Raw genomic sequence first — 26,885 nt, forward strand, 5'->3', positions numbered from 1 at the left:
TAAGATCTTACTTTGAATGCGCTGAAGCCTAAGTTTGTGTGTTCGTGCACAGCCCCGCCAAACAGGGACTGCGTATTCAATTGCGGGGTAGTTGATTTGTTTATAGACAGCCATCTGATTATTCAGGCACAGTTTAGTTGTTCTACAAATCAGCGGATACAGAGACCTGATGAGTATGCTGCATTTTTGAACGATTTTGTCAACATGTGACCTGAATATCAGATGTCTGTCAAAGGTGAGTTCTAGATAGATAACTTCGTCGGACCATTGGATGACCTCATGACCGAATCGTATTCGGCATTCTTCAGATGGAACAAGTTTTGGAGATCTTGAATGTGGAAACAAGATGACCTGAGTTTTTGCTGCATTGATCACAATTTTCCAGCTTGTAAAATATTCCGTTAAAGCGTCCAGACCTGTCTGTAGTTTATTCTTCAGAGCATTAATGACACGACCTTTGTAAAGAATGGCAGTATCATCAGCAAATTGTGACAGAACACCACCACCCGGAAGAGGTGGGATGTCTGATGTAAAAATGTTGTATAGAATGGGACCTAGGATACTTCCTTGGGGTACACCAGCAGGAATAGTAAATCTTTCTGAAAGTGCATTATTCAGAGAAACCTGGAAAGCTCTATCTGCAAGATAATTTTTGATAATTTTAATAAGATACATGGGAAAATTATACTGATGCCTTTTCAATATCCAATATTGCCATGGCAGTCGTTTTGGACACTGATTTGTTTTGCTGGATGACGTTGTTAACCCTTGTGAGTTGGTGGATGGTGGATCTTCCTTTCCGGAACCCAAACTGTTCTTCCAGAAATATATCCTGTTCATCTGCGAAAGCAAGAATTCGCCTTTGTTGACAGCGTAATCTGAGCGTTTGAGGCTTTATACCACGCAGGTGGTCCGTTGTTGCTGTTACTGGCGCAAGATCCTCATCACGACGTCACTAAGAAATGGTCGAATTCCATTTTTTACATTTAGTCTTTATTGTTTCTGTTTTGTTACATTGCTGTATGATTTAATGTGTTAGGTGATGTAGTAATATAAAACTTTTCATTTTTGATACTTCGATACAATGCAAATTATGGCAATGCTACAAATTTTGACTTGATTGCTTTTAACAGTGTAACTGGGACAATTTTCAACCATAGTTTACCTTTTATACTCATCCAGTTTAACATCTGTTCTTATATTTGGCGAACATTTTACAAGCCCCTTATAATTTCATATAAACAAAATTTTAAATTTTGACTCATTCCGGTGAGAATTAAAAAACCTGTTTTACAGCATAACGTTTCGGCTTCATATTCTTCAGCCATCGTCGTTCGCCTACAACTTATATTCTACGTCAGTATTTACATACAGTTTACAATTTCATTGAAAACCACTGAGCAGCATTTAACAAAGTTTCGGTGATTATAAATACAATATAAGAAACAAGATTTTGTTTGAATATTATTCAGTTCTTTTACATAGATGCATAGTTGGAATCAACTAAGTGAAGTATTGACATCTTGTCAAACATTTTGGCCTATATCAAAGAATTAACAATTTGGATATAGGCGACAAAATCGATAATAAGAGCGTTTTGGTTATTATTTGAAAGACAAACACAAGTATAGAAAGCATAGTCTTGACATCGCATTTCGTTTGTGGGATTTGATGATTAAAATTCAATAAATTGTTTATCCACAATTAATACTCGTGTTTTCTTTTCAGCTTTGATGGTACAACTGGTAAGTAGCAAGAATAAGTTATTTTTTATGTCTGCATTAGTTCTTATTCCAACTAGTAAAAACAAAACAATTCCTAACATAAAAAATGTACGGACTCAACTTGCATCACAAGAAAATATTTAGCAAAATGCACCCATTCATTATTCACCCTCATTCTTGTTTACGACAGTACGCAATACGCTCGAAAGTTTCGTATTACCCTTTACGTTCGAATCAATCACACTTTCAAACATAAGAACAACACCAACTTTAAACCATTAGTTCTGGTTTAGACTTTGTTAAGTAGTAATGAAAAACGTTTGATAGAATTGTTATTTGACTTTTTTCGCCAATTTTGTATCATGCTTGTTTACGTCCGTATAGACTATTCGGCAAACACATACTTTCGAACGAATGCGAACAAGCCATTCTTGTTTTCACTCGAAAGGTGTACGAACGCGATTCCTGTGCAAAAGAAGGATCGGCATCGCAGTTAGTCATTACCTTTATATATATATATATATATATATATATATATATATATATATATATATATATATATATATATATATATATATATATATATATATATGTATATATATATATATATATATATATATATATATATATATATATATATATATATATATATGTATATATATATATATATATATATATATATATATATATATATATATATATATATATATATATATATATATATATATATATATATATATATATATATATATATATATATATATATATATATATATATATATATATATATATATATATATATATATATATATATATATATATATATATATATATATAAAGCTTGCTTCAAATAGAATTGGAACAAAGACAATTGCCTGTATTTCAGTTTTTAATTATTGTATTCAAGATCTTTTTTTATACAAATGTAGCGTTTTCTTCATACTTTTATGAAAAAATACGGATAAAATTATTCGTCACGGTTTTGAAGGAATTCTCGAATTTTTCCTGTAACACGGCTCAGTAGGCGGCGCACACCTTCTTCGTCCATCGTTTTAGCTATCTTATTCCACCAGGTCGTCATCTGATTGATGTCTTTGACAACGTTTCCCTTTGCCTTGAGTCTCCTCTTCATGATTGCCCTGTATTTCTCAATAGGGCGGAACTGAGGGCAGTTGAGTGGGTTAAGGTTTTTCGGAACAAACTGGACCACTTTCTCTGCATACCATTCTTGAACGGCTTTGCTGTAATGACAGCTTGCCAAATCTGGCCAAAACATTACAGGATGGTCGTGGGATCGAATGAACGGCAAAATTCGTTTTTGGAGACACTCTTTTTGGTATAGTCCCGATGTCATTGTCTTATTTGTAACGAAAACTTTCGTTTTTTTGCCGCAGCTGCAAATGCCCGGCCAAATCATAAATTTTCTTGCAAATTTGTCGGCAAAAACAAATTTAAATTTGGCTGGAACATCCCCCCGAGCCGTTGCCAAGTAAAATTTTTGACCTGGGATTTGACCGAAGTCAGCCTTGACACAGGTTTCATCGTCCATCAGAAGACACCCGTTGAACTTGGTCAGCACCTGGTCATATAGTTTCCGAGCACGAATTTTGACCACACTATTTTGTTTTATGGTCCGAATTGGCTGTTTGCTAGCTCGATACGACTTGATTCCTTCCCGGAGTCGAGTTCCCCTCACGGTACTATGGGCAGCACCGAATTTTCTGGCCCGATCACGGTCCGACAGATTAGGATTCCTCTTAATCGTCTTCAAAATCTTACCACGCAATTTCCGGTCGTCAGTTCGACTCCGACGATCGGCTTGAGGCTTCCGAATCGTCGTCAATGTTTTCTTATAACCGTTTGATAACGCGCCATACGGTATTTCTGGGCAATTTCAGCTGTTTAGCTAGCCTAGATGTAGACCACAATGAATTTTCCAAATAACTGTGCACAATTTTTTTTCCTTCTTTCGGCTTCCATGTTGATTGTTTACAAAGTACAGTCGATTTTCGGAATGTCAAAAATCAGACGTGAAGCTGACAAAATTCCCGACACGTGGGCGCCAAGAGCTTCCAAATCCGTCCACCAGGAGCGCCAGAATATGAGCAAAAGTTTGTTCCAATTCTAAATGAAGCAAGCTTTATATATATATATATATATATATATATATATATATATATATATATATATATATATATATATATATATATATATATATATATATATATATATATATATATATATATATATATGTGTGTGTGTAAAATAGGTATAGAATTCGCTCTAACTTAAGAAAAGTTTTCCGATTCAGCTCGACGAACTGAGCAAATGTCCGTGTGTGTGTATGTGTGTTGTCAACTAAGAGGTCGAAATCTCAGAGAAGCTGGACCGATTTTGATCAAACTAGTCACAAATGAAAGGTCTCCCCGTCACCCAAAACGCTATTGAATGGTTTTGAGATCGGATGTTTACTTTTTGAGTTATACGAAGTTTTATGTCAAAATTTTCAGTTTTCAGTATGACCTTGAAAACAGAATATGTTTTCAGACTTAGATTTCGCACGGTAATAGCTATCCAACAAGCCATAGATTGTTAAAATCCGTCCATTTTTAACGGAGATATCGAAATTTTTGTTTAAACGACTTTTCCCCCTATTCCAGCAGTAGGAGTTTTGAGCGCTGTATGACAAAGAAATGCTTGGGAGCAACGGAAAACACGATTTTTTATACTGTTACATACAATACCAAAAAGACTGTGTACAGCATCCTTTTTCATGACATTTAGCCTCGGACTGATTTTAGCACGGCTCGTTTTTGGCAACATAATCGTTCGTAATATGACATATATAAACCAGATGATGGCAGATTTTTTTAATTATATTGTTTTAAACTACTTACAGCAATAAATGCTGGAAGAACATAACATCCATATACCATTCGAATCAGTTCGTCGAGATCAGCAAATGCGTGTGTGACAAATAATTTCACTCAATTTTCTCGGAAAATTTCTTTTCTACAAATTCAGATTCATACGAAAAGTCGTATGCTCCCAAACAAAGTTCCTGAATTATGTTTGGTTCCGACCTCTGGTTCCAGATCTACAAGATGATATGTAAAACGAAATCAAAATTGTGTAACTCATTCTTCTCGTAGATGGCTGAACCGATCTATGATTCAAATGAAATCTAAGAATCATCTAAGATTCAAATGAAAAGTTTCAAGTATCTATAAAACATCTTGCTCTTCAGTTAGATCCAACTTCCGGTTTCGGGGATACAGGGTGATTGGTATAAATATGTCTATTCCACATAAATTAATCAGGTTTATCGGATTAGCAGATTTGGATAGTCGATAAAAAAAAATAACTTTTTTCAATTTTAGTGGTATTCAGTTGTCAATTCAGAAGGCACCTAAAAATTTAATTCGTGCTATGATTTCTCAAAGATGTCTTCACTGATTTTCAAATATTTTGAAACAAACGTAAACTATACAGCTACTCAGGTGAATTTATCTGACTTCGGCCATACCGATTTTGGAATTCCGGTTTCAGTATAAAATCGTTTCTCAAAGCTCAATCGTTTTCTCAAAAAAAACCTAATCAAATTTCAGAAACAAAAATTCAAATAAAATAAACTTATATACAAAATTAATAAATTTTATACATACAAACAAAAATAAAATAATTTTATCCAATTATGACTTCTGGTTCTCGAATTACATGATGATGAATTTTTGAAATTCAAATCGATATAGAAGATGACAATCCCGAAAAGCTTCAAAGTTGGACTCAAAACTGTTGTAATTTATTCGTCATATGCCATACGAATCGGTTTGGGTTATGCTGGTTCCTGAATACCGGCTCTGGAAGTACCTTAAATTACCGTAAACTCTAAAGTGGAACTTACATATCATGGCATGTTTAATCGATTATCACACTTCTAGATTCAAATTCGATCCGATTTTCAGTTTCGACATTACAGAGTAATGAGTGATTAAAATCTCAAATTGTCGCTTAAAACGACGGTCATTAAAATAATGCCATGAAAACATAAACACCGAAGAATATTCATGCAAAAAACACATGCGGATTGATAAAAAAAGGTATCATCTCACTGCTAGGCAGTGTTGGTGATTGCCGAAAATTTAACAGAAGCTGCTATATTGCTCTCTATATTGTATACAACATTTTCAATGTTAAATGAGCCATGCCGGGTGTTTGTAGTTGCGATGATATTAGTCTCTCTTTGATGGCACTGATTCAATCGTGTAAAGAGTGAAGAGTGAGCATTCTTTGATACGATAAAAGCCATCATTGCTGCTAGGTGGATTAAACACGTTTTTTAAGAAGATTCCAAGCATCAAAGAAGTGACGAATGCAACATAATAAATAAATATCGAACTCAAGATCAACTTTATTCAAGCAGATAAATAAAATTTCGAAATTTAACTTCGTGCAAAGTAAAAATGCTTTGGTCTTAATGATGGAAAAATCATCATTTTTGAGAATTTTTTTCAGAATTGTCATGTAACAAAATAAATTCAAACGTTTTGCATGATAAACAGCATAATTCAAACAACATTTTGTGATTTTTTCGTGGAAAAATATTGAGAAATAAGAGGATGAAGAGATATTTTTGAAGACGCATCATAAAAATCATGATTTGCGGTGTCCACTATATCTCAGCGCAGACTAATCAGAAGTGAACAAATCAAAGCAGCATAGATAGAGTAGAAGTTATTTCAGACCCCGTTTGATTTTTTTTTTAATTTTGTGAATTTTTAGTGGTTGTTCAAAGTGAAAACAAGTATTTTTCACGAAAAAATGACCCATTTTGTAGCTGTAAAACCTGTAAACAATTCATTACTCAAGGGAGCCCGTAGGGTCTAACATTTTCAAAAAATCATATTTTTTTTTATAATTTGTTATAATGAAACATTTCAAGAATGTTTTGTCAAGTTTTTAAGGCGATCGAAGCAGAAATCGTGGGCCTGTGTGCCGAGCTCTTACTTCTTCGTAGATAAGATAAGACAAAGATAAGAGAAGATAAAGGCCTATAACTTGCTGAGTTTTGTTCCGATAGATCCGGTAAATCCGATGAGATGCCATGCTAATAATTTGTTTGCATGAAAGTAACACTATATAGTCATTTAGAATATAGAACCGCGACAACCGTAACAATTATTTTTCTTGATGGCTCTCTGTTGGATTGTTGTGCTTCTGATGATGTCTACCGTTGTGAAATCAGACTAGAGCAGTTTCATTCACTTGGTGGATACGGTGTTGTATTTTTATTGGTCAACCCGTAAAACGTGGGTTATGCTTGACGTGAGTGTAGATAAAGTTGTGCAGACTTACCGATTACCTTCGCAGGACATATGTCCGTTTGTCATTGCCGGAAACGTCGTCATGTTGTCCATAGTTTGCAAGATCCATTCAGCGGTGCTAAGCAACGAAAGTTTGAGGTTAGATTCCACCTCGTCAAATTTTCCTCACGTGGAATGAATGCCCGAAGATGAATTGGCTGAGAGGCCGATGATCGACGTTCCGAGGCGTGGACTGTTGAATGCTGATCGATCAATCTGACGATGTCCATAGAACGTGTCCCACAAGTATCGTAGTTCAAGAAAACTTCCAATGTCGGAGCACTCTTCGATTGCGATGAACGGTTGAGCGGCCGCTGTATCGAGCACCACTTAAATCACCGTCAAGAACTGGCCAGCGCAGAGGGACACGGTAACGATATCTTGCGGTAGACCGGATGACGTATTGAGGTCCTGCTGTTTGTAGAGATCAGTGTGTAGGATCAGCTCTCTGCCGAAGTTGGCAAAGTGTGGACTTACTCCTGTGACTTCATGCTTTACACTGTTGATTGCTGCAACGATTGAAGGCAGATTCTCATCCCATGTCCGGTGATCTTCGTTCAAGAGTGCTCTCATGCAGGTTATCAATACCCGGTTCACGCGTTCTGCGTTATTCACCATCGGACAATAATATCATGTGCTCAGTGTTGTACCGCTTCAGCAAAGAGCGAAATGCCAACGATGTGAACTGCTTCCCGCTGTCCGTCAGAATAATCTTTTTACGTGAAAATCGCAGAAAGATCTCCTCCAGAAAGTTAATTATTGCTTCAGTGTCTGCACTGCGCATGTCCTCTTGCATCTTCGGCCAATAGAAGTTTGTCTGGATTTTTTGTAGCGTTTTTTTTGGAATCCTAAATGCGCTCCTGTGACCGAATCGTGGAATTTTCCTAATATTTCCGCTTGTTCGTCCCTCGGAACTACCTTTTTACATTTGTGCGTAATCAGCCCCAGCTCATCCCTGTAACTACAATTCTTGAAGAGTTCGCTGGACACGATACAGAAGTGTGGCAACTGCTCCGGTTGCTTCGTTGCGCCTGTTACAAGACGGATGTACCAATCAAACGCGTTGAACCGCGTTCCATCTGCACATTAACGCCGTAGAGTTCTTTATTGACTTCGAGTACGACAACGCAGCGTGATCGCAGAATACCGTGAACTTGACGCCTTCCACATATCCACGGAATTTTTCAATTGCTCGAATGACCGCTAGGCATTCTCTTTACGTAACCTGAGTACGCTATCAGCTGTTCTATTCCATCTGTTTCTTGTGTTAGGACGGCTCCAATGGCGACATCACTGGCGTCGCAGGCTATGTTGAACGGTTTGGCATAATCAGGCATCGCCAGGACTAGTGCTGATAGTAGAATCGATTTCAGCTTAACAAAAGCGTCCTCAGCTACTGGTGTCCATCGGAACTTGATTTTGGCTTTCGTTAACTCGGTCAGTGGTACATCAATGCGAGCGAAATCCTCGATGAACATTTCTATACCAGTTGCACAGTCCAAGAAAGCGCTGAGCTTCCTTCCTGCTTTGCGGTGAGGGAAAATTAACGATGCAGTTGATCTTTTCGTTGTCTACCTTCCATCCGTCTTCATTCAAGACGTAGCCTAGGTATTTCAGCTCCTGACGGCAGAATTTAGATTTGTCCAGGGATATCATCAGATTTGCCTGTCGCAGTCTGTCTGCTACTTTCCTCAGTGTTACTAGGTTTTCTTCGAAGCTGCGCAAACAGATGATAACGTCATCCAAATAGTGAAAAACCTGCGGTTCCAGATCAGCAAAAAGATGTGTCATCAACCGTGCTAGTGCTTGACTCGCCGTACACAGACCAAATGGCACAACTTTGAAGTGAGCGCCGTCAACGTACGAGATTATTCTTCCAGCGGTAGCTGCCAAAAGGCATCTTTCAAATCAGTCGACGATATGTAGAAACATCCACTGAGATTGCTGACGATTGAGGCGATCTGCGGAATCGGATGTCCTTCATTAACCATAATCGAGTTCAAGTGCCGAGCAACTAGACATACTCTGTACTGTCCTGTCCTGTCTTTTCTTTACAACAACGAGCGGATTGTTCCACGGCGAAAACTGCTTCCTCGATGACATCCAACACTATCATCCGATCAATTTCCTTGTTCACTTCGTCTAAGACATACTTCGACATGTGATAACTGCGCTGCTTTTACGGTTTGTCATCTCCGATGTCGGTGCGGTGCGTGTACTTATCTGTACGTCCAATTCGTCCCTTTTCACTCACCGGAAACCTTCCTATTACTGTGTCTAATTGTCTTTTCTGCATGTCTGACAGCTTTATCATGGGCTCATCATTGTTATTCTGCTCATCGAATGACATATCTATCTTGTTGCACACTGCTCGAACTCCAAACTTCTCCCAAAAATTCATGCCGAGAATAATACACTCGGGCAGTGAAGGCATTAGTAGCACCGGAATTGTTTCATGACGGCCGTTGTATGCTATGGGCAGCTTGACGAACTCGGACATGGTGTGTTTTGTGCCGTCTGCTGTCTGGATACCACCTTTCAGTCGACCTCGCTTCAAGTTCAGCTAGTCGATGATCTTTATCGCGGCTCCTCCGATTAGAGAACAGTTTGTTCCGCTATCCAACAAACCTGTTAACTGTTTTCCAAAAACTGTGAAATCGGCATGTGGCCGGTTGTTTCCATTTGTGTTGATTCAGATTGATTTGATGTGCCGCAGCTCGGGAAATGATGAGGGACTTTAGAATTCTTGCGAGGATACTACTCCCTCGGTTTCTGACTCCTCATTTGCTCGTTTCCCGTTGCTGATGAACAACTAGGAGAACTGCGAAGTGAATAGCCCTTCTGACCACATCGATAGCAAAACAGTATGGCTTGTGTTTTTGGACAGTCCATGAACCTGTGCCCTTTCGTATCACAATTCCAGCAGCGAAGCAGAGCTGGTCTGTTCTCGTCCTGTGCTTCTTGGAGGCAGACCTGTTGCTCTCTACGATTATTGTTCGCTTTCGGCCGATTAGATTGTCTCGACGGTTGTGGCTGTTGTACACGAAACCCTGGTGCCGCCTCTTGACGATGATCTCTCCTCTCGAAGCCAGCCTTTAATGCGTTTACTTGCTGGCATATCATCTCCAGTTGTTGCGTCCAGTCTTGCTCTTCTCCAGCTGTTGACACCGAGTCGTACGGTTCATCATACAGTCGAAATTCGGCTGACTCCAAGGCATGTACTCTGTTGAATCTTTGCAACTGTCCTGTATTCCCGTATGTTCTCTCTCTTTGTGATGGTGTTGGCGTTGCTAGGCTTGGTATAAGAAGCGCGTAGTGTGGGATCGGTGTCCTGCGGTGACGGCTCAGAAGAATGCGCGTCTCGTCGAACTCGTTACAAACTTCTGTCATCTCAGTTAACGTTTGAGGTCTAGCAGCTGGAACAATCGATGCGTACTCCGTATTCATGTTCTTCTTCACGATGAAGAATTTCTCCTCTGGTTACATCGCTGGCTGGACGAACCGAAACAGTGCTGATATGTCCTTTAAAAATTCCCCAAACGATTCATTTGCATCCTGCTACCGAGAATTTGTTTCATCTCTCAGAATCTGCGCATATAGGGTTGGTTTGTATCTATTTTATTTATGATTTTGAAAATGGACTGAAATATCTATAGTGATATTGTTTAAAATGTCACATATGATTATGAATGATCATTCCCACGATTATCATCTATGCACCATTTTTCACTAGCAGATAATGATATTCAGATGTCAGAAGTCCAATACGCAATATCAATATACAATACCAATACAGTGACAAAAATACATTCTGAATATTGATTATAGAGGCAAGTCTAATCTTTTAATTCCAGGTATGATTTTTTTTCTCATGGTTTTATTGTATTAAACACAATTTAACGCTTCTTAGCATATATTTGATTTATAGAAGTAATAGGAGTGCAGGGTTTTCCACAACGTTTGAACCTGTTGAGAAGCCATGTTACTGCTTGTTTCTGCAAAAATCAAAGCAATTAAGAAGAATGGCTAACAAAGAAATAGTAATTACTAACTAAATACTCATTCAGCATTTTTTACCATACATCTGCACAAATTATCGATTAGAATAACTGTACTACGATCAGGAAATCTAATTAAGATTAGAATCTGATATTGCTATCAAAAATGTATTGAAAATAAAATATTCTACAATTGACTCCCGAAGTGATCGGTTTAGCTTTTTTTTAAAAAAAACCTCCGCTAGAAGAAATTGTAAATTCAATTTCATAACATTTTACAATATTCATATTAAAGAGGAAACGATTTCAATTTGAAAAAAATAATACAATCCGCGTGGTTTTTCGATTTGTTAGATAGTGCGATTTAGAATTTTTGTTACTCATATCACACATCCAGTTTTGAAACTACTCATTGTATTATTTACCTTAAAACTATGTTGAGCAATAAAATTTTTACGTGAATACTTCTTACTTTACTAAAATATATTCAAGCTATATGATAAGAATCTCACTTTCAAGGATCACATACAAAGAGTCCAAATGAAATGTAATTCTGTTATCACATAATCAGGAGATAGCAGGAGAATATACGATCAAGAAAAAAATGTGCATTTAATTCCACTTTATTTAACGTCACTAATGTCTCGAGATACTAACAGATAATTTTGTTATGTTTGATTGCATGATACTTGATTTTTAGAAATATCAGCTATCATTCATTTCGTTATTGGAAACTGCGGATGTCTTCATTGCACGATTATCCATGGCACAGTTTCCAACAAGTAACTGTAGAGAGTTTTTTTGTTTTTGATAATAATAGAAATATCATTCTTCAGTAAAATCTTATGTTGGTCTCCAAATTGGTGCCTTATACAAAATTATAGAAGTTCTAGTTTTGTTTTAGTTTCTAATATATTGTAGCTCTAACGCTCTGTATATTGAATGTGACGGAATTATTTGGTGTTTATGGTTCTTCTTGTATTTGTAAGAACTAATAGTGTGTATCATCAAAGTTGGTCTCAATCTTTTTGGTAGTTGACTTGGTTCGACACAACTTGTCTCGAAGTCAATACAAATACTATTAGTTTATTTTGAATGATTAACATGAAATTAAAAGCAATTAATAGTGTCATCACATAAGTTTATAATTATTAAGGTAACGATCGTCAAATGGCTTTGTAATCGGCATATAAATAGTTTCACGATCATGAGAGTCAATAATAATTGACAAAAACTTGGGACTATTACTTCTCAAGCATAATAATCAACTCTACATTCGACCGAGTGAGAAATACCAATTTGGCATTTCGAATGAGGTATAATTTGTTTGGAAAAGTCGAACTCGATCGAAACACAAAATGAACTTATTATAGAAATACGGAATAGGAGTGAAAGTTACATACGCTCCATTAATTATCCTTTTACAGTTTTATGGTTATTCAATAACATATCCTGGCAGGTATCAAAGTTGTCCCTAACGCTACAAATTACAATTGAAGTATAGCAAACACCGAAGAAAAGTGCAGTGCAGATCATTCAAAAAGATTCGATATCTATTTAATAATAAAATTTTATCCTGAGCGGTCATTTAGTTGTACCGCCATACATCACATTAGAGAACGAACCACCGTGAGTAGAAAATTCGACTCAACACGAGTCATCAGCACCACCGAATAGCTTTCTACCTAAACGCTTCTAAGAGTGCATATATGATGCTTGCTTGTTTTACCAAGCGGTACAATTCTCTGGGTGGAAGGAAAGAATGAATAAAGCAGACACGGAATATATACAAAGTGCTCGTCGCACGGGTATAGCGACGCCGGTGAAAAGAATAATTCACGAATATTGTTTCATTGATAGGATCAGCAACCTTGCCTGGAATCCTTTCTTTATTGATCCTAAATGTTTTTGGGCGGTGCCGAGTTTACTTCTGCTCATATATTTATGATTAATTTTCATAACACCCGCACAAGTTTTGACGCAACGAAGCTGAAACTGAAATAAATGCGCTTATTGAAAAGTGTGGCGGAATTCTAAACCCACCACGTTTTATACGTCAAATCATTAAATCGTTACATTTCATCTTAACACAATGTCAATTCATTGTAGACATTTTTGGAAAATACTATGTATGGTAAATAGCCACACAATGTAGCATATTCAACTGTATGATTCGGTGCATCAGAATTTTAAGAATCGTATTCTTACATTTTATGAGCGAGGCCGACTCGACCAAATATGCTCGGTACCGAAAACAACGAGTAAAAAGTGCCAATGTTCAACGAAAGAACTAAATATCAATTAAGGGACTGTTACCGTCGAGGCACAGAGCTTATGTGAATAAATTAAATTAATTATTGTTATTGGTTTAATGTATATTGATATTAAAAATTGGAAATATAAAAAAATAGCTTAAGCTAGGATAAAATAAAATGTTAATGTTAATGTATATACACTCCAATAAATGTTAAAATTCTAGTACGTAATATATCAACATCACACACTACACACTAGAGATGGGCAATTCGTTCGCGAACGGTTCAAAAGAACTAGTTCTTTTGAAAGAATGAACGAGTTATAGTTCTTTTTTCGAGAACGGTAGTTCCTCAGTTCAAAGTCGAGGGATCTTTTTTTTGTTTTTTAAGCTCGCTCAACCTTTTTTAAAGAACGGTACTAATAAGAAAGTTTCGTCACGAAACCTCAGTTCTATTTCGAGGGACCTTTTTTTCCTCGCTTAAGCCCACAAAAGTGAGTTCTCGTTCAGTGTTTGAACAAACAAACCAACTATGAAAAGAACGAACGAACGGCTCTGGAGAACTAGTTCTTTCAACAGAACTCTGCATCACTGAACGGTTCGTTAAAATGAACTGTTTTGCCTATCTCTACTACACACTATATCCTCTACTGATGCTGCTACCAAAAGAGAATATTGTTGTCGCAATAGGTAGTACAAGGAAGGAATAGATAAGAATAAACCTGTTTTAATTCTGTATGATTGATATGAGAAAGGCATCATTACACCACTAGGTGTAATGATGCCTTTCTCATATTAATCATACTATCATATATAATACTGTGGTATTCTTCAAAATAATTTTCTTCGATTCTTAAAAGAATAACCGAAATCGGTTTGTTTGCCCGTCTACTGATAAAAAGTATCGGTTGGAGAATATTTGAGGTAGATTTTGGAAATTTTTCACGGTTTTTCGCCCTTTTCAGTGAAGGATTAAAATTTTTAACACAGTTCACCCTATATCTCCGGATCTGGAAGTTGGATCCGGATGAAATTCAGGAATTACGTATGGGACCAAAGGACCTTTCATTTGAACCTAAGTTTGAGAAAAGTTAGAACACATATTTTCATTTGTTGACACATTTTACCCATAACTTCGAAACCGAAAAACGCGGGTGCACCTATTTTTACAATTTTTTGCACATTTTCCCCTATAATTCCGAAACCGGAAGTCGCCTCCAAAATATATTCAGGAATTTAGTATGGAACCACAAGACCTTTCATTTGAATCTAAGTTTGTGAAAATCGGTTCAGCCATCTTCGAGAAAAGTTAGTGCAAAAAACGTTACATACACACATACACACAAATATTTTGCGTACTCAACGAACTAAGCAAAGCCTTAGTATTGCATTCCTGTAATGGACCTTCTGTTACAACAGACTTCGCAGCCAATTCAAAATGTACAGAACCATTGTATGGCGGGTGCTACAATTCTACTGACACTACAAATCCTTCCAGGTCGGGGCTCGAACATACGACAACTGGTTTGTAAGACTAGTGCCCTATGCATTGAACCGTCAACCCGGGACATCGACGAACTAAGTCGAATGGTATAAGACACTCGGCCCGCAGGGCCTCGGTTCAAAAGTCAGCTGTCACAGTGATTGCGTGACCTTTCTATATGAGAAAGGCTAAAAGTAAGAGAGGTAGAGCTACTGGGTCGATAGAAGTCGAAATGTTCTTCCGTTTTAAGATTTCTAATGAAAAACACTTCGAAGTATAAATGTCAAATTAGAGCCTCGAAGTGAGCAAAACGAATTGTCATAAAAATTGGATTACAGTTCGAAAGAGTCGAATCAAGTAATAAATTCCGTTTGAATGCGACTTTCAGCAAATTTCGTTGAAATACAGTGTTAAAAACAGTGATAACTCTAACGCTTTAATTCTACCATATCCGTACCTCTGGCCGTTGGTCCAACACAATTAATAACGAGCGGGGCAACCAAAACAAACCAAGACATAAGTCAGTTTCAATCACGAGCCTCGAACCAGCAAACCAGCAATAACAATTTTTAATTGCGAAATAAACTATAAAAACTTTGTCATCCTAAAACTGGACGTGTGCAGCAAACCTATTACTCTTATATTGGATACGGGAGCCGACATATCTATCCTTAAAGAAAACACCCTTAACCAATTACAACCGACAATTGTATAATAAATGGTGTTACCGAAGGAGAAATTAAAACAGAAGGTACCACATATGCTAATATATAACCATTTTTTTCCATAAATACGTTTATTTCTTAAGGGGCTATCCATAAAAGACGTCACGCTTTTTTGCAATTTTTGACTCCCCACCCCCCTTTGTCACAAATTGTCAAAGCAGTAAAGACCTCCACCCGCGTATGTCCGTAGTTCGGCTGCTCGGCCATCCATGAAAGTTGTCCATCAATGTCAACTTCCCTCTCTGAGCAGCCTAGATAGCCGTGTAGTGTCGGTAGCGGTTTCCCAACTGGCTAAGAACAATGCTACGGTCCACCTGTACCGGTGGTATAAGTCCACCAAACAGGTAAGCCGTGTGGCATCCGGCGGAATTATTTTCTCCCAAGAATTGGTCCACTGGTTTCCTGTTCCATGTCGTAAAAGGCCACAAAAATAGGAACTCCTAAGTCAAGCTGTATTTCCGTACCGAGGACTCAATGGCTGTAGGAGTTTAAACAATGCAGTCGTGAATGGAATATCTTGGGGTTTTCCCTTACTGGATACACACAATGCTTAGCAATCGACCTTTTTGTTCATCGCTTCGGCAAGCAGAGATTACAAAGCTAAGTGTCGGTTGGTGTACTATCCCCACTTTTATGGAACCTAGTCGCTGATGGTTTGTTAAGGAAACTTAATAACCTTGGATTTCCGACTTATGGCTTTGCCGACGATTATCATATATTGATGACCGGTATAAGCATTACCACTCTCTTTGATTTAATGCAGCAAGCCCTGCGATCTGTTCAACAATGGTGTTGTCAGGTTGGATATCTGTAAATCCGGGCAAAACATCAATGGTGTTTTCCATTCGTCGTAGGATAATCACAGGAGTTCATCCGTTACAGTTCTTCGGTTCAGAGATCACTGTTGTTGATCAAGTTAAATACATCGGAGTTATTCTTGATTCAAAACTGAATTGGTCTGCTCACAATGACTTCAGGATTAAAAGAGCTTGCATGGCTTTCGGTCTATGTAGACGAGCTTTTGGAAAATCATGGAGACTCAAACCCAGAAACATTCATTGGATCTACATATCTATCGTTAAACCAATTTTAGCATACGGATGTCTTGTATGGTGGCAGAAAAGAGAAGTTGCGATAGTTCAGTCACAGCTAAATCATCTCCAAAGGATGGTCCTAATGGCGATGACAGGAGCATTCACGACAACTCCTACTGCTGCTCTAGAGGCGCTACTGTGCATTAAACCACTACACGCGTTCCTAAAACAAGAAGCATTATCTTGTGCATACCGTCTTAAGGATACAGGGCTTTGGAACAGTAACCCTATAGACTATGCTGCTAGCCACACTCGCTTGTGTTCTCAAATGGTTACCTGGGATGAGTATTTACTTGCTCCTAGTGACCTAACCCTCACATGCAGTTTTCCCTTCAAAACATTCAATGTGAGCTATCCTGACTGGTTATTTGGAACGACAACTTGATGAACACATAGTTTGTTAAACGGACGGTTCTCTGTTGAATGGTTGTGCTGGCGCTGGTGTCTACTGTCGTGAAATGAGGCTGGAGCAGTCTCAGTCACTTGTAGATACTGTACTGTGTTCGAAGCAGAAATCTACGTGTGGAATACAATCAGCACTTCAGCAGAGGATCTGTGCTAAACGAATTTATTTTTATTCCGACAGTTAGGCAGCTGTAAAAGCACTCAGTTCGAATGATTCACGGTCGAATCTGGTGATCGTATGTCGAACTCAAATTGAAGACATTAGCATCTCAAATGCTTTTTACTTCTTATGGGTACCCGGCATTCTGGTGCAACGAATGATTTCGTTGGTCCGGGATCAGCTTTACCACTGTCAACTAGTTGTATAAAGCACAAGATTCGTCTTGGGCTGCATCCAAACATGCCAGCAAAAGGATATTCTCTCGTTTCCCACCCAATGTGATAAGGAGCTTTAGTCAGAAGGGTTCATCGTTCTTCCTGGAGTGAATGAATCCTTTCTGTATTCACCTTAAACAGGGTTTAGCAGATTGTTTGACATTCTTTATGGGGTACCGAATTTACTTCTGCTCGTACATCCTGCGAATCGTTTTGCATTCTTCCGGGAGTACAGAATGATGTCACTTTTGTAAAATGTCTAAAATCTCTCGGGGGTCGGAGGTTTCATAAACTGTGCGTCATTCATCATAAAGAACGCACATAGTAACCAGTGTTGGTGATTGCCGAAAATTTCACAGAAGCTGCTATATTGCTATCTATATTGTATACAACATTTTCAATCCGGTAGAAGATGCTACAAGAACTCGAGTCTCTCAATGCATGAACCGCGAGAGAATTTTTCTACATTCCTTCGCTCCACTTCATACTCTGAGTATTTCTCGGCCCTTAAAAAAAATTGTAGTCTGATAAAGATCGCCGCTGTGTGGAATTTACCAAGAGAGAATCGCAAGTTGACAATTATCGCAGAAAATCGAATCGATGATTCAACTTGATGATTCTCATACTAGGTTGCAATATTTCAAAACCCTTGTGTGGAGCATTCACATACATTTTCATAGACACAACTAATACAAAGATTATATGTACATAGTTAGAATAAGCGGCAATAGTAAAATGATTCTATCGCAATTGTCAACTGCCTGTATAGAATCGGATCGCGAAACGAGAATAAGCGACCGTTTGTTGCTTCAGAGAAGATCCCCACAGCGGCGCGTCAACCTTTGATTCTCAGAAATATCATCGAGAGAAATTCTCTCTCGCACTGGTGTCGATTCTATGTTAAATGAGCCATGCCGGGTTTTTGTTGTTGCGATGATTTTCAACTCTCTTTGATGGTACTGATTCAATCGTTGAAGAGTTGCCAGCGAACGTTCTTTGATACGATAAAAGCCATCCTTGATAGTAACAAACCTAAATAGGTTTTACAGCAGACTGTTCGGGACCTCGTAGAGGTTCAGAATTTACTTCTGCTTCCACTGAATGTGATTCCCAGCAGATTGTTCAGCATCCCTTAGGGGTTCAGAATTTACTTCCGCTTTTTTGTGTTTTTGTGTCGTTACTTTTTCCCATCCTCCCAGTCCAAACCTTACCATTTCCTTTCAATCTTTCCCTCTCATATATCGGGAAAATGATGCTAAACACAAACTGATGGCAAGGCATAAATCTCCAAATATCAAGGGGAACGTACCATTCGAGCCAATTTGTTCTGATTCCTGATAAGGGGCTCTCCATAAAAGACGTCACGCTTTTTTGCAATTTTTGACTCCCTCCCCCCTTTGTCACAGTAGTAAAGACCCCCACTCCCGTATGTCACATGTCACGAATTCAAAATAAATAAAATTCATCTCAATACATATTTAAAGTGTATGCAAACCATACAAATATGAGGTAAAAATCGATTTATTACATGCTTTTTTTCTCATAAATACGTTTATTTCATAGTCAATATACATAAGTTTTTCTTCGCCGTCGCATCCTCAATACCTAGTACTTTAAACCTAATACATTTCGAATATCATATTAGTATGTTGGTATTCATTAGTTAATCTGAACATTGTTTGTTTCAAGCGAGTTGCTATTTTAAATTACATTAAATAAAATACATTTATTTGTACATGATCTTATAACTATTTCAGGTTTGTTTGTATCAGTTCATCACTTTTATTCAATATCATATAGTTGGCTATTGGTTGAACTCATGGAAGAGAAAACATTCTAACATAAAATAAAATTTAAATTGGAACTCCAATGCACTCAATGAAATGATAAAGAAGTTTCATGTATGTAAGGTCACGACAAGCAAGAATGTCGCGAACTGGAACATTGGATAGTCTACCTTGGGTACGCAAGGAATTTATTAGTTGAGATCTGACATCACGATACTCCACGCATGTCCAAACGACATGATCAATATCGCGATAACCCTCGCCACAAGCACAATGATTAGTCTCGGAAAGTCCAATTCGAAGGAGATGTGCATCTAACGTGTAGTGATTGGACATGAGTCTGGACATCACACGAATGAAGTCCCTACTCACATCCAGTCCCCTGAACCATGCCTTTGTCGATATTTTAGGAATAATTGAGTGCATCCACCGACCCAGATCATCTTTATCCCAAGAAGCTTGCCAGCTTGCAAGTGTTCTTTGGCGAGACACGCTATAGAATTCGTTGAAAGCAATCGGTCTCTCATAAATTTCACCCTCAATAGCACCACGTTTGGCTCATTGCTCCATTCCAGGCAATGAAGGAGTAGATATTTTACTCTTTCATTGCCTGGAATGGAGCAAAGAGCCGGGATCCAAACTATTGTGATTTGATAATTATTGTTCAAAATGTCGTTCAGGCACTGTTTTATTTTGCCTAAGAAAAACGGTTCATTTTTGCCATCAACGCTTAAACGAATGGCTTCAATTGCACTCAGACTATCTGTGCAGAGAAACTATAATGAACTGCTGTTAACTTTGCTATATAAACAGATGCAGGTTCTTGAAGCCTAAATGAAGCCGAAACATTATTGTTGAATATACCAAACCCAGTAGCCTCCTCAATTCGTGATCCGTCCGTGAAAAACATTTTCTCAGAATCAATATACCTGAACCTACTTGAAAATATTTTTGGATTTTACATCGAGCGTAGGTGTTCCGGGATTCCACGCACTTCGCGCTGCATGGATGTGTCGAAAAATAGAGTTGAGTCAGGGACATTTAGGAGGGTGTCTCGGATAGGAATATATCTTGAAGGGTTGATTTCCTGTAACCTATGGTTAAAATATACTGTCATGAATCTTGTTTGAGATTAAAGCTCAACTAGCCTTTCGAAGTTATTAATAACTAGGGGATTCAGTAGTTCACATCTTCTTAACAGTCGCGACGAAAGCTCCCAAAAACGATCCTTCAATGGAAGAACTCCCGCCAGAACTTCAAGACTCATTGTATGTGTCGAATGCATGCAGCCTAAGGCAATTCGCAAACAACGATACTGAATTCGCTCCAGTTTGATAATATGAGAGTTTGCAACGCATCCATATTCCATCACTGAAAGTATCGTTGTCCGATACAATTTTATTAGATCTTCCGGATGAGCACCCCACCAAGATCCTGTTATTGTTCGAAGAAAATTTCCTCTTTGTTGGCATTTTGTTATCAGATACCTAATGTGTCCTCCCCACGCGCATTTGGAATCAAACCACACCCCGAGATATTTGAAAGTCAAAACCTGTTGGATCATTCTTCCCATCATATGAAGCTGAATCATGCCGGGATCATGCTTTCTTGAAAAGCTCTGTTTTCTCCGCAGAGAATTCGATACCCAGATGAACAGCCCAACCTGACAAGTTATCTAAGGTATCTTGCAATGGTTTTTGCAGATCAATAGCTTTGAGTTCAGTAACTGAAACCACGCCATCATCTGCCAATTGTCTTAGTGTACATGGAGTTACTAGACAGCTGTCAATGTCGTTTACATAGAAATTAAACAGGAGCGGACTGAGGTATGAGCCTTGCGGGAGGCCCATGTAGCTAATTCTGATTGTTGCTAAATCGGCATGTGAAAAATACATGCACTTATCAAAAGGTTTTGCAAATAATTATTTATAACCGGTGGAAGCCCATGTTGGTGGAGCTTGTCTGAAAGAACATCAAAGGAAACTGAATCAAATGCTCCTTTAATATCTAAAAGTACAAATGCCATTTGTTGTTTTTGAGTGAAGGCAATTTGGATGTCAGACGAAAGTAAAGCAAGGCAATCATTCGTCCCTTTAATGCAAGGCAATCACTCGTCCGGCGATAACTTTCACTTGCCTCCAGTCAGGTGGAACAATTATTGCTCAAGAAACTTGTTGAACAATTCCAACAAACGTCTTTGCGAGATCGGACAGATTCTTCACCAAGTTAAATTTAATTCTGTACAACCCAGGAGCGTTATTATTACAAAATATGAGTGCTATGGAAAATTCCATCATTGAAAAGGGGCTATCAATGAAACCCTCATTCGGAGAAGACTCCCTAATAATGCTATGCCTAGGAACAGAATCTGGACAAACTTTCCTCGCAAAATCATATATCCGTCGGTTCGAGTATTGCTCACTCTCATTCCCTACGTTACGATTCCTCATTCGTCTGGCCGTATTCCAAAGAGTGCTCATTGAGATTTTTCTTGACAAACCTTTGACAAAATGTCTCCAATAGCTACATTTCTTGGCCCGAAGTATGCTCTTATACTTGGTTTCTAAAGTCAAGAATTTTTCAAAATTCCTCCTCCTCGTTTTAAACACGTCTTGAAAGCATTTTGTTTCGCGTGTTTAGCATCTGAGCACTCTTTGTCCCACCAAGGGTTTGGAGGCCTTCTGTCAGACAATGGGCCAACAAATCGTTTGGTTTGGGCTTGTTCTGCGGCCTCCAGCATCGAACAAACGAGGAAGTCATATTCTTCAAGTGGAGGGAGCTCTTCCATTGAGTTCAAAGTACTTGAGATACTACTTTGGTATTTAATCCAGTCAAAATTTTTTGTCAAATCATATGGAATATTAACTGAATTAGCAATGCCTTTGTTACTGCTTATTGAGTTGATGATTGGTAAATGATCGCTACCGTGTAAATCAGGAAATACTTTCCAGGTGCAATCTAGTCGAATTGAAGTCGAGCAAAGAGATAAATCTTATGCACTTGGACGTGCAGGAGGTCTTGGAATCCGTGTCATGCTACTAATATTTAATACCTTCATGCTAAAACTGTCGCAAATATTATATATTAAAGATGATCTTCTATCATTGTAAACGGAACCCCACATCATTCCGTGCGAATTGAAATCTCCCAGAATCAATCGTGGAGCAGGGAGGGCTTCGAACATTTCATTAAGATGTCGTCCAACTTGAGCTCTTGGAGGAATATATACCGAAGCAATGCAAATGTCCTTTCCTTTAATGTTGATTTGACAAGCAACAACTTCTGTACTAGAAGTCGAAGGAATGTTTAATCTATAAAAGGAATAACATTTCTTAATTCTTAGAAGCATTCCAACATACGGAGAGTCTCTATCGAGACGTATAATGTTAAAGTCATTAAAATTTAAGGCTATGTTTGATGTAAGCCATGTTTCGCACAAAGCAAATACATCACATTTTTGACTATGCAACAAAACTTTAAATGAATCAAGTTTTGGCATGATGCTTCGACAATTCCACTGCAGGACAGTGATTGGATCATTTGCGGCGGAAGAAAAATTATCCATCAAATGATAAAAAACCTGAGAGAACTAGCCATTGAGCTGATAACTGTTTCAAAAATGTTCTAGCTGTTGAAAGGAATGCCATTATGATGGTCTTTAGAGGTTCAGAAATATTGAATGCTGCGAAAATCCATTCTACAATTTCAGAAAACTTCAGTAATCCTGTTGGTGAATGTGAAACGGAACCCACTGGATTATTGTCTTTTCTTGAGCTAGTTCCTGGATTGGTTTGCGAATTTGACAAACCAGGAGGCACAGTTTTTGGTTTTAAATTTGGCTTTTTAGATTTAACATGAGTATCTTTTTTTGAAGGTGTAATTTTAGGTGTCTTTTTGGTATTTTGTGGTTGTTAATCTCCTCTTAACAGATCCTTGAATAGTGACAAACAAGGTATCTTCACTATTTCCGTCAGAGTCAGATTCGTCTGGCTCCGCAAGATTTGAAAAACCGTTTTCGGTTTCCAAAGGTAGGACATAAATGATCGTTTTAAGCATTTCTGCATATGTGCGCTTAGACCGTGCTTTTAAAGAAAGCTTCATTTTGTCTTTACGCAACTTAAATGCAGCGCATACTGAAAGGTAATCATGAGGACTCCCCCCACAATAAACACATTTTTCAATATCTTTATCGCAAAGATCCTTATGAGGCCTTTGACATTTTATGAATTTAGATTTATTACTACAATAAGTAGCTGTATGTCCGAATTTTTTACAGTTCGTGCAATTCATAACATGCGGCATGAAAAGCCGAACAGAAAGACGAATTTTATCGATATAGACATGACTAATCAACGCAGATCCGGCAAATGTTACTCGAAACGAATATGATGGCCGATAAGACTTAATTCCATCGTCAATAGATGCTGAGTACAATTGCTTGCACTCGAGTATCTTAACTCCCTCAAGCATGGAGTTTTTAAAACGACCAATTCCATTTTTAAGTAAATCATCGGCTGTCAGACTTGCTTCAGTCACAACACCGTCAATTTCCACCTTCTTCGATGGAATGTAAACTCTATATTCAACAGCAAATAATTTACAGGTTACAATATTGTTTGCCTGTTTCAAATAGTCAACAACAATTCGAATTTTATTTCTATTAACTTTAGAGATTTCTACAACTTTTGAAAAATGTGATATCAATTCCTTTGTAATTCGTATCAAATTTAATTCCTTTTCTTTTTTTTCGAAGATAGACTATCCATGGCCCGGTGGCACCCTCTGGATAATATTTAGCCCTTGAAGATTTTTAGATTTTACTAGTATCCGGAATCGGATTCGGATGATCTTCCATGAGATCATCCATTACATTAACTGTTTTTTTGTAAATTAATAATATCAAAATGAAAACGAAATGAAAATGAAAACTTATGTATAGTAAAATTTCAGTTATATGAGAAATAAAAAATTAAATTAAATTAAATCTACCTTGTTGCTGTTGTCCCTGTTCCTGTATCGTAAAGAACGACGTAAAGCTCATACAACGATTTCCAATTGGCAGTCTTCTGCTGTTTCCAATTGTCAGTCTTCTGTCGTTTTCTGCTATCTCAATTGCTCTGCAGTCGTTGTGGTCACCACTGAACTTGATGTGCTGCCTGTACCTGACCCCAGGTACAGTGCTGTTGCTCTTCGTGGCGATCAAATGTGATCCTTGCAGTGCTACTCTCACAATATATGTCGTCTCTTTCGATCCTACGCCTTCGTTGCTAGCTTTCCAGTCGGGAAATGCCCCGAATATTGCCTTGGCTATTAGCACCAGCAGTTTTAACTACCTGCAACTGTTAACTTACGTGCAGTATAATCGAAACACAACCTCTTCGCTTGAATGGTTTTTACTGAATGATTTATTACATGCTATCATTAGATTAAAAAATATCTATAAAACTACAAAACCATCGAAATTATTTTATTAATATTAATTATATAATTTAACAAAAGTATTTGATTGGAATTGATGAAACATTTAAATCATCTGTTTTAATTCTCCTGGGGTTACACAGATATATTATTTCTTTAGCTAAGGAATAATATTTCCTTAGTGTAGCACACATGGCTGAGAAAATAAAGTTCAAAGCCTCATCAAATTGAGATCACTGCCGAAGAAGATCGCTTGTGATAATTCCCAATAAAGATCACTTCTGATCAGTGATCAGTGATCTTTCAATCACTTCGATCAAAATCGGTACGGATCTTCCGTCACACAAAATCGGTAGTGATTTTGAGCTAAAATGATTCTTGATTCATGTAAGTGCAATCATTGGATGATTCGATCAGCTTTGATCTTGGTGGAGGAAAATCACTTATGATCAAGATAAGACATGACATGATCTACGTCTGAAATCAGTGATCCCCCGCTGAGGGGTGTGATAATTAGTAATAACAGTAATCCTACAGGAATTTAAATCTAAGGATTACGCGTGTCAATTAGACCGGGTTCGTTACGTTACGGTTTAAAATGAATACTAAATTCAGAGAAATAAATGCTAGATGAAAGTTTCATGAAAATAATAAGTTTGGATCGTAATCACATTGATATTGTTAATTTGACAGAATTCTCTACGCAATAGCAATGCTCAATGCAAAATTAGTTTCAAAAAATATTTCACACCACATAGTGATTAGAGTGACAAAACACTTTGTTTTACTTCCAACTGGTTGATGCTAATGATGATGTTTATGATTATGCACTATTTTTATTAAACTCAATTGAACGCCTTTTGACATTGACGTTTATGGAAGTAACAGGAGCACAGGGTTTGAGCACACACCAGACGCTGGGTTTGAAAGGCGCGTTTGAATTGCCATAGCAAAACCTGCACTCCTCCCGAATAGATGTGAATAGTAAACAAAAATCAAAATAATAACAAATTTTGCCATCATATCTTGTCTTGATGTTCCTGTACTGTCATAGCAATACTTCATATTTTGTTAATATTTCATTGAAGGATTCTTCTTGATAGATTTGAACATCTCTAATTAGCATTAAGATTTGTTATTATATCTTATTTCGTAATTGATGAGGCATACCAGTTTCATTAAGTACAATTGATTCAGTGGTTCCTTTTTCCAATGGAATACAATTGAATAAACTGCATCAGAATCAGATAAGAGTACACTGAGGTCTTTTTTTATGCGATCTTTTTTTATGCGGTTTTTTTTACGCGACTTTTTTTATGCGAATTTTCAGAGTTATGCGGTTTTTTTATGCGAAGTAGAATTTTATATTTTGTTGCTATTTTTTCATGCAGACTTAAAAATGATTTTTGATATTTTATCACTTATTTCAAACTAAATAATGATATTTTCTACCGTTGAGATGTTTGGTTTTATTGATTGGTTTGCAAATCACTTCTACCCGGGCTGTTATTTCTGTGTATGATATAAATTATTGATAATCACAACATATATGTTAATTTTATTTGCTGGTTTTATTGATATTACTCCACCAACATGGTATTGCTGAATGAATTTTAAATACATAAAGAAGCATGAAATTTCGAGGCGACCGACCAAACAAACTTTTTGAAATTCTTTCATTCTTTGTGTGGTTTATATTCCACATCTGCTAACTACCTACCAAAAGATTTCCGAAAGTTAAAAAATCCATAATTCCAAGCGATTGGTGAACCCAAACTTATATACATTGACTAAAATTGTCAGTGCATGCTTTTTTTACTCATATTAGGAAAAATTTATTAATTTCGTTAATTTACTCACCCCTCCGTGCACTTTTGTTGATCACAACAGAAATGATTTCCTGCATCATTCATTCTCGAATTTACAAGAAGAAGCTTTTACATCAACAAATTCACGTTTTCCTTTAGAATGTAAACGTTTATTGTGGAGATTTTTTCAGGAAATAAATTTTTTCAAACCCTCCCCCCTTCCCCTTATAACAAAAGCTCACGTTTTGTGAAACACCCTCCTCACCCTTGAGGCGTGACGTCTTTTATAGACAGCCTCTAAGGCAATTTACATAAGTTTTTCTTCGCCGTAGCATCACTTTTACATAAAATTCTTATCCTAATATAATACTAATATAGTCACAACGATTTGAGTTCAATAAAACATATTCCTCTTATTTTTTAAATATCATATTAGGCATTTTGTTAATTA

The 26,885-nt window shown here is 37.4% G+C and overlaps 1 protein-coding gene across 3 annotated transcripts in view; it reads left to right on the forward strand.

The window, feature by feature from the left end:
• Positions 1-26,885, forward strand: part of LOC131438889 (torsin-like protein) — a 406,897-nt gene that overhangs the window by 43,289 nt on the left and 336,723 nt on the right. For all 3 annotated transcript variants that reach the window (XM_058609266.1, XM_058609267.1, XM_058609264.1), the window contains one exon: positions 1,729-1,745. In XM_058609266.1, coding sequence (XP_058465249.1) covers positions 1,729-1,745 — 17 coding nt within the window. The remainder of the gene's footprint in view (positions 1-1,728; positions 1,746-26,885) is intronic.

The sequence above is a fragment of the Malaya genurostris genome, chromosome 3 (assembly GCF_030247185.1).
Source record: "Malaya genurostris strain Urasoe2022 chromosome 3, Malgen_1.1, whole genome shotgun sequence".
Lineage (NCBI taxonomy): Eukaryota > Metazoa > Arthropoda > Insecta > Diptera > Culicidae > Malaya > Malaya genurostris.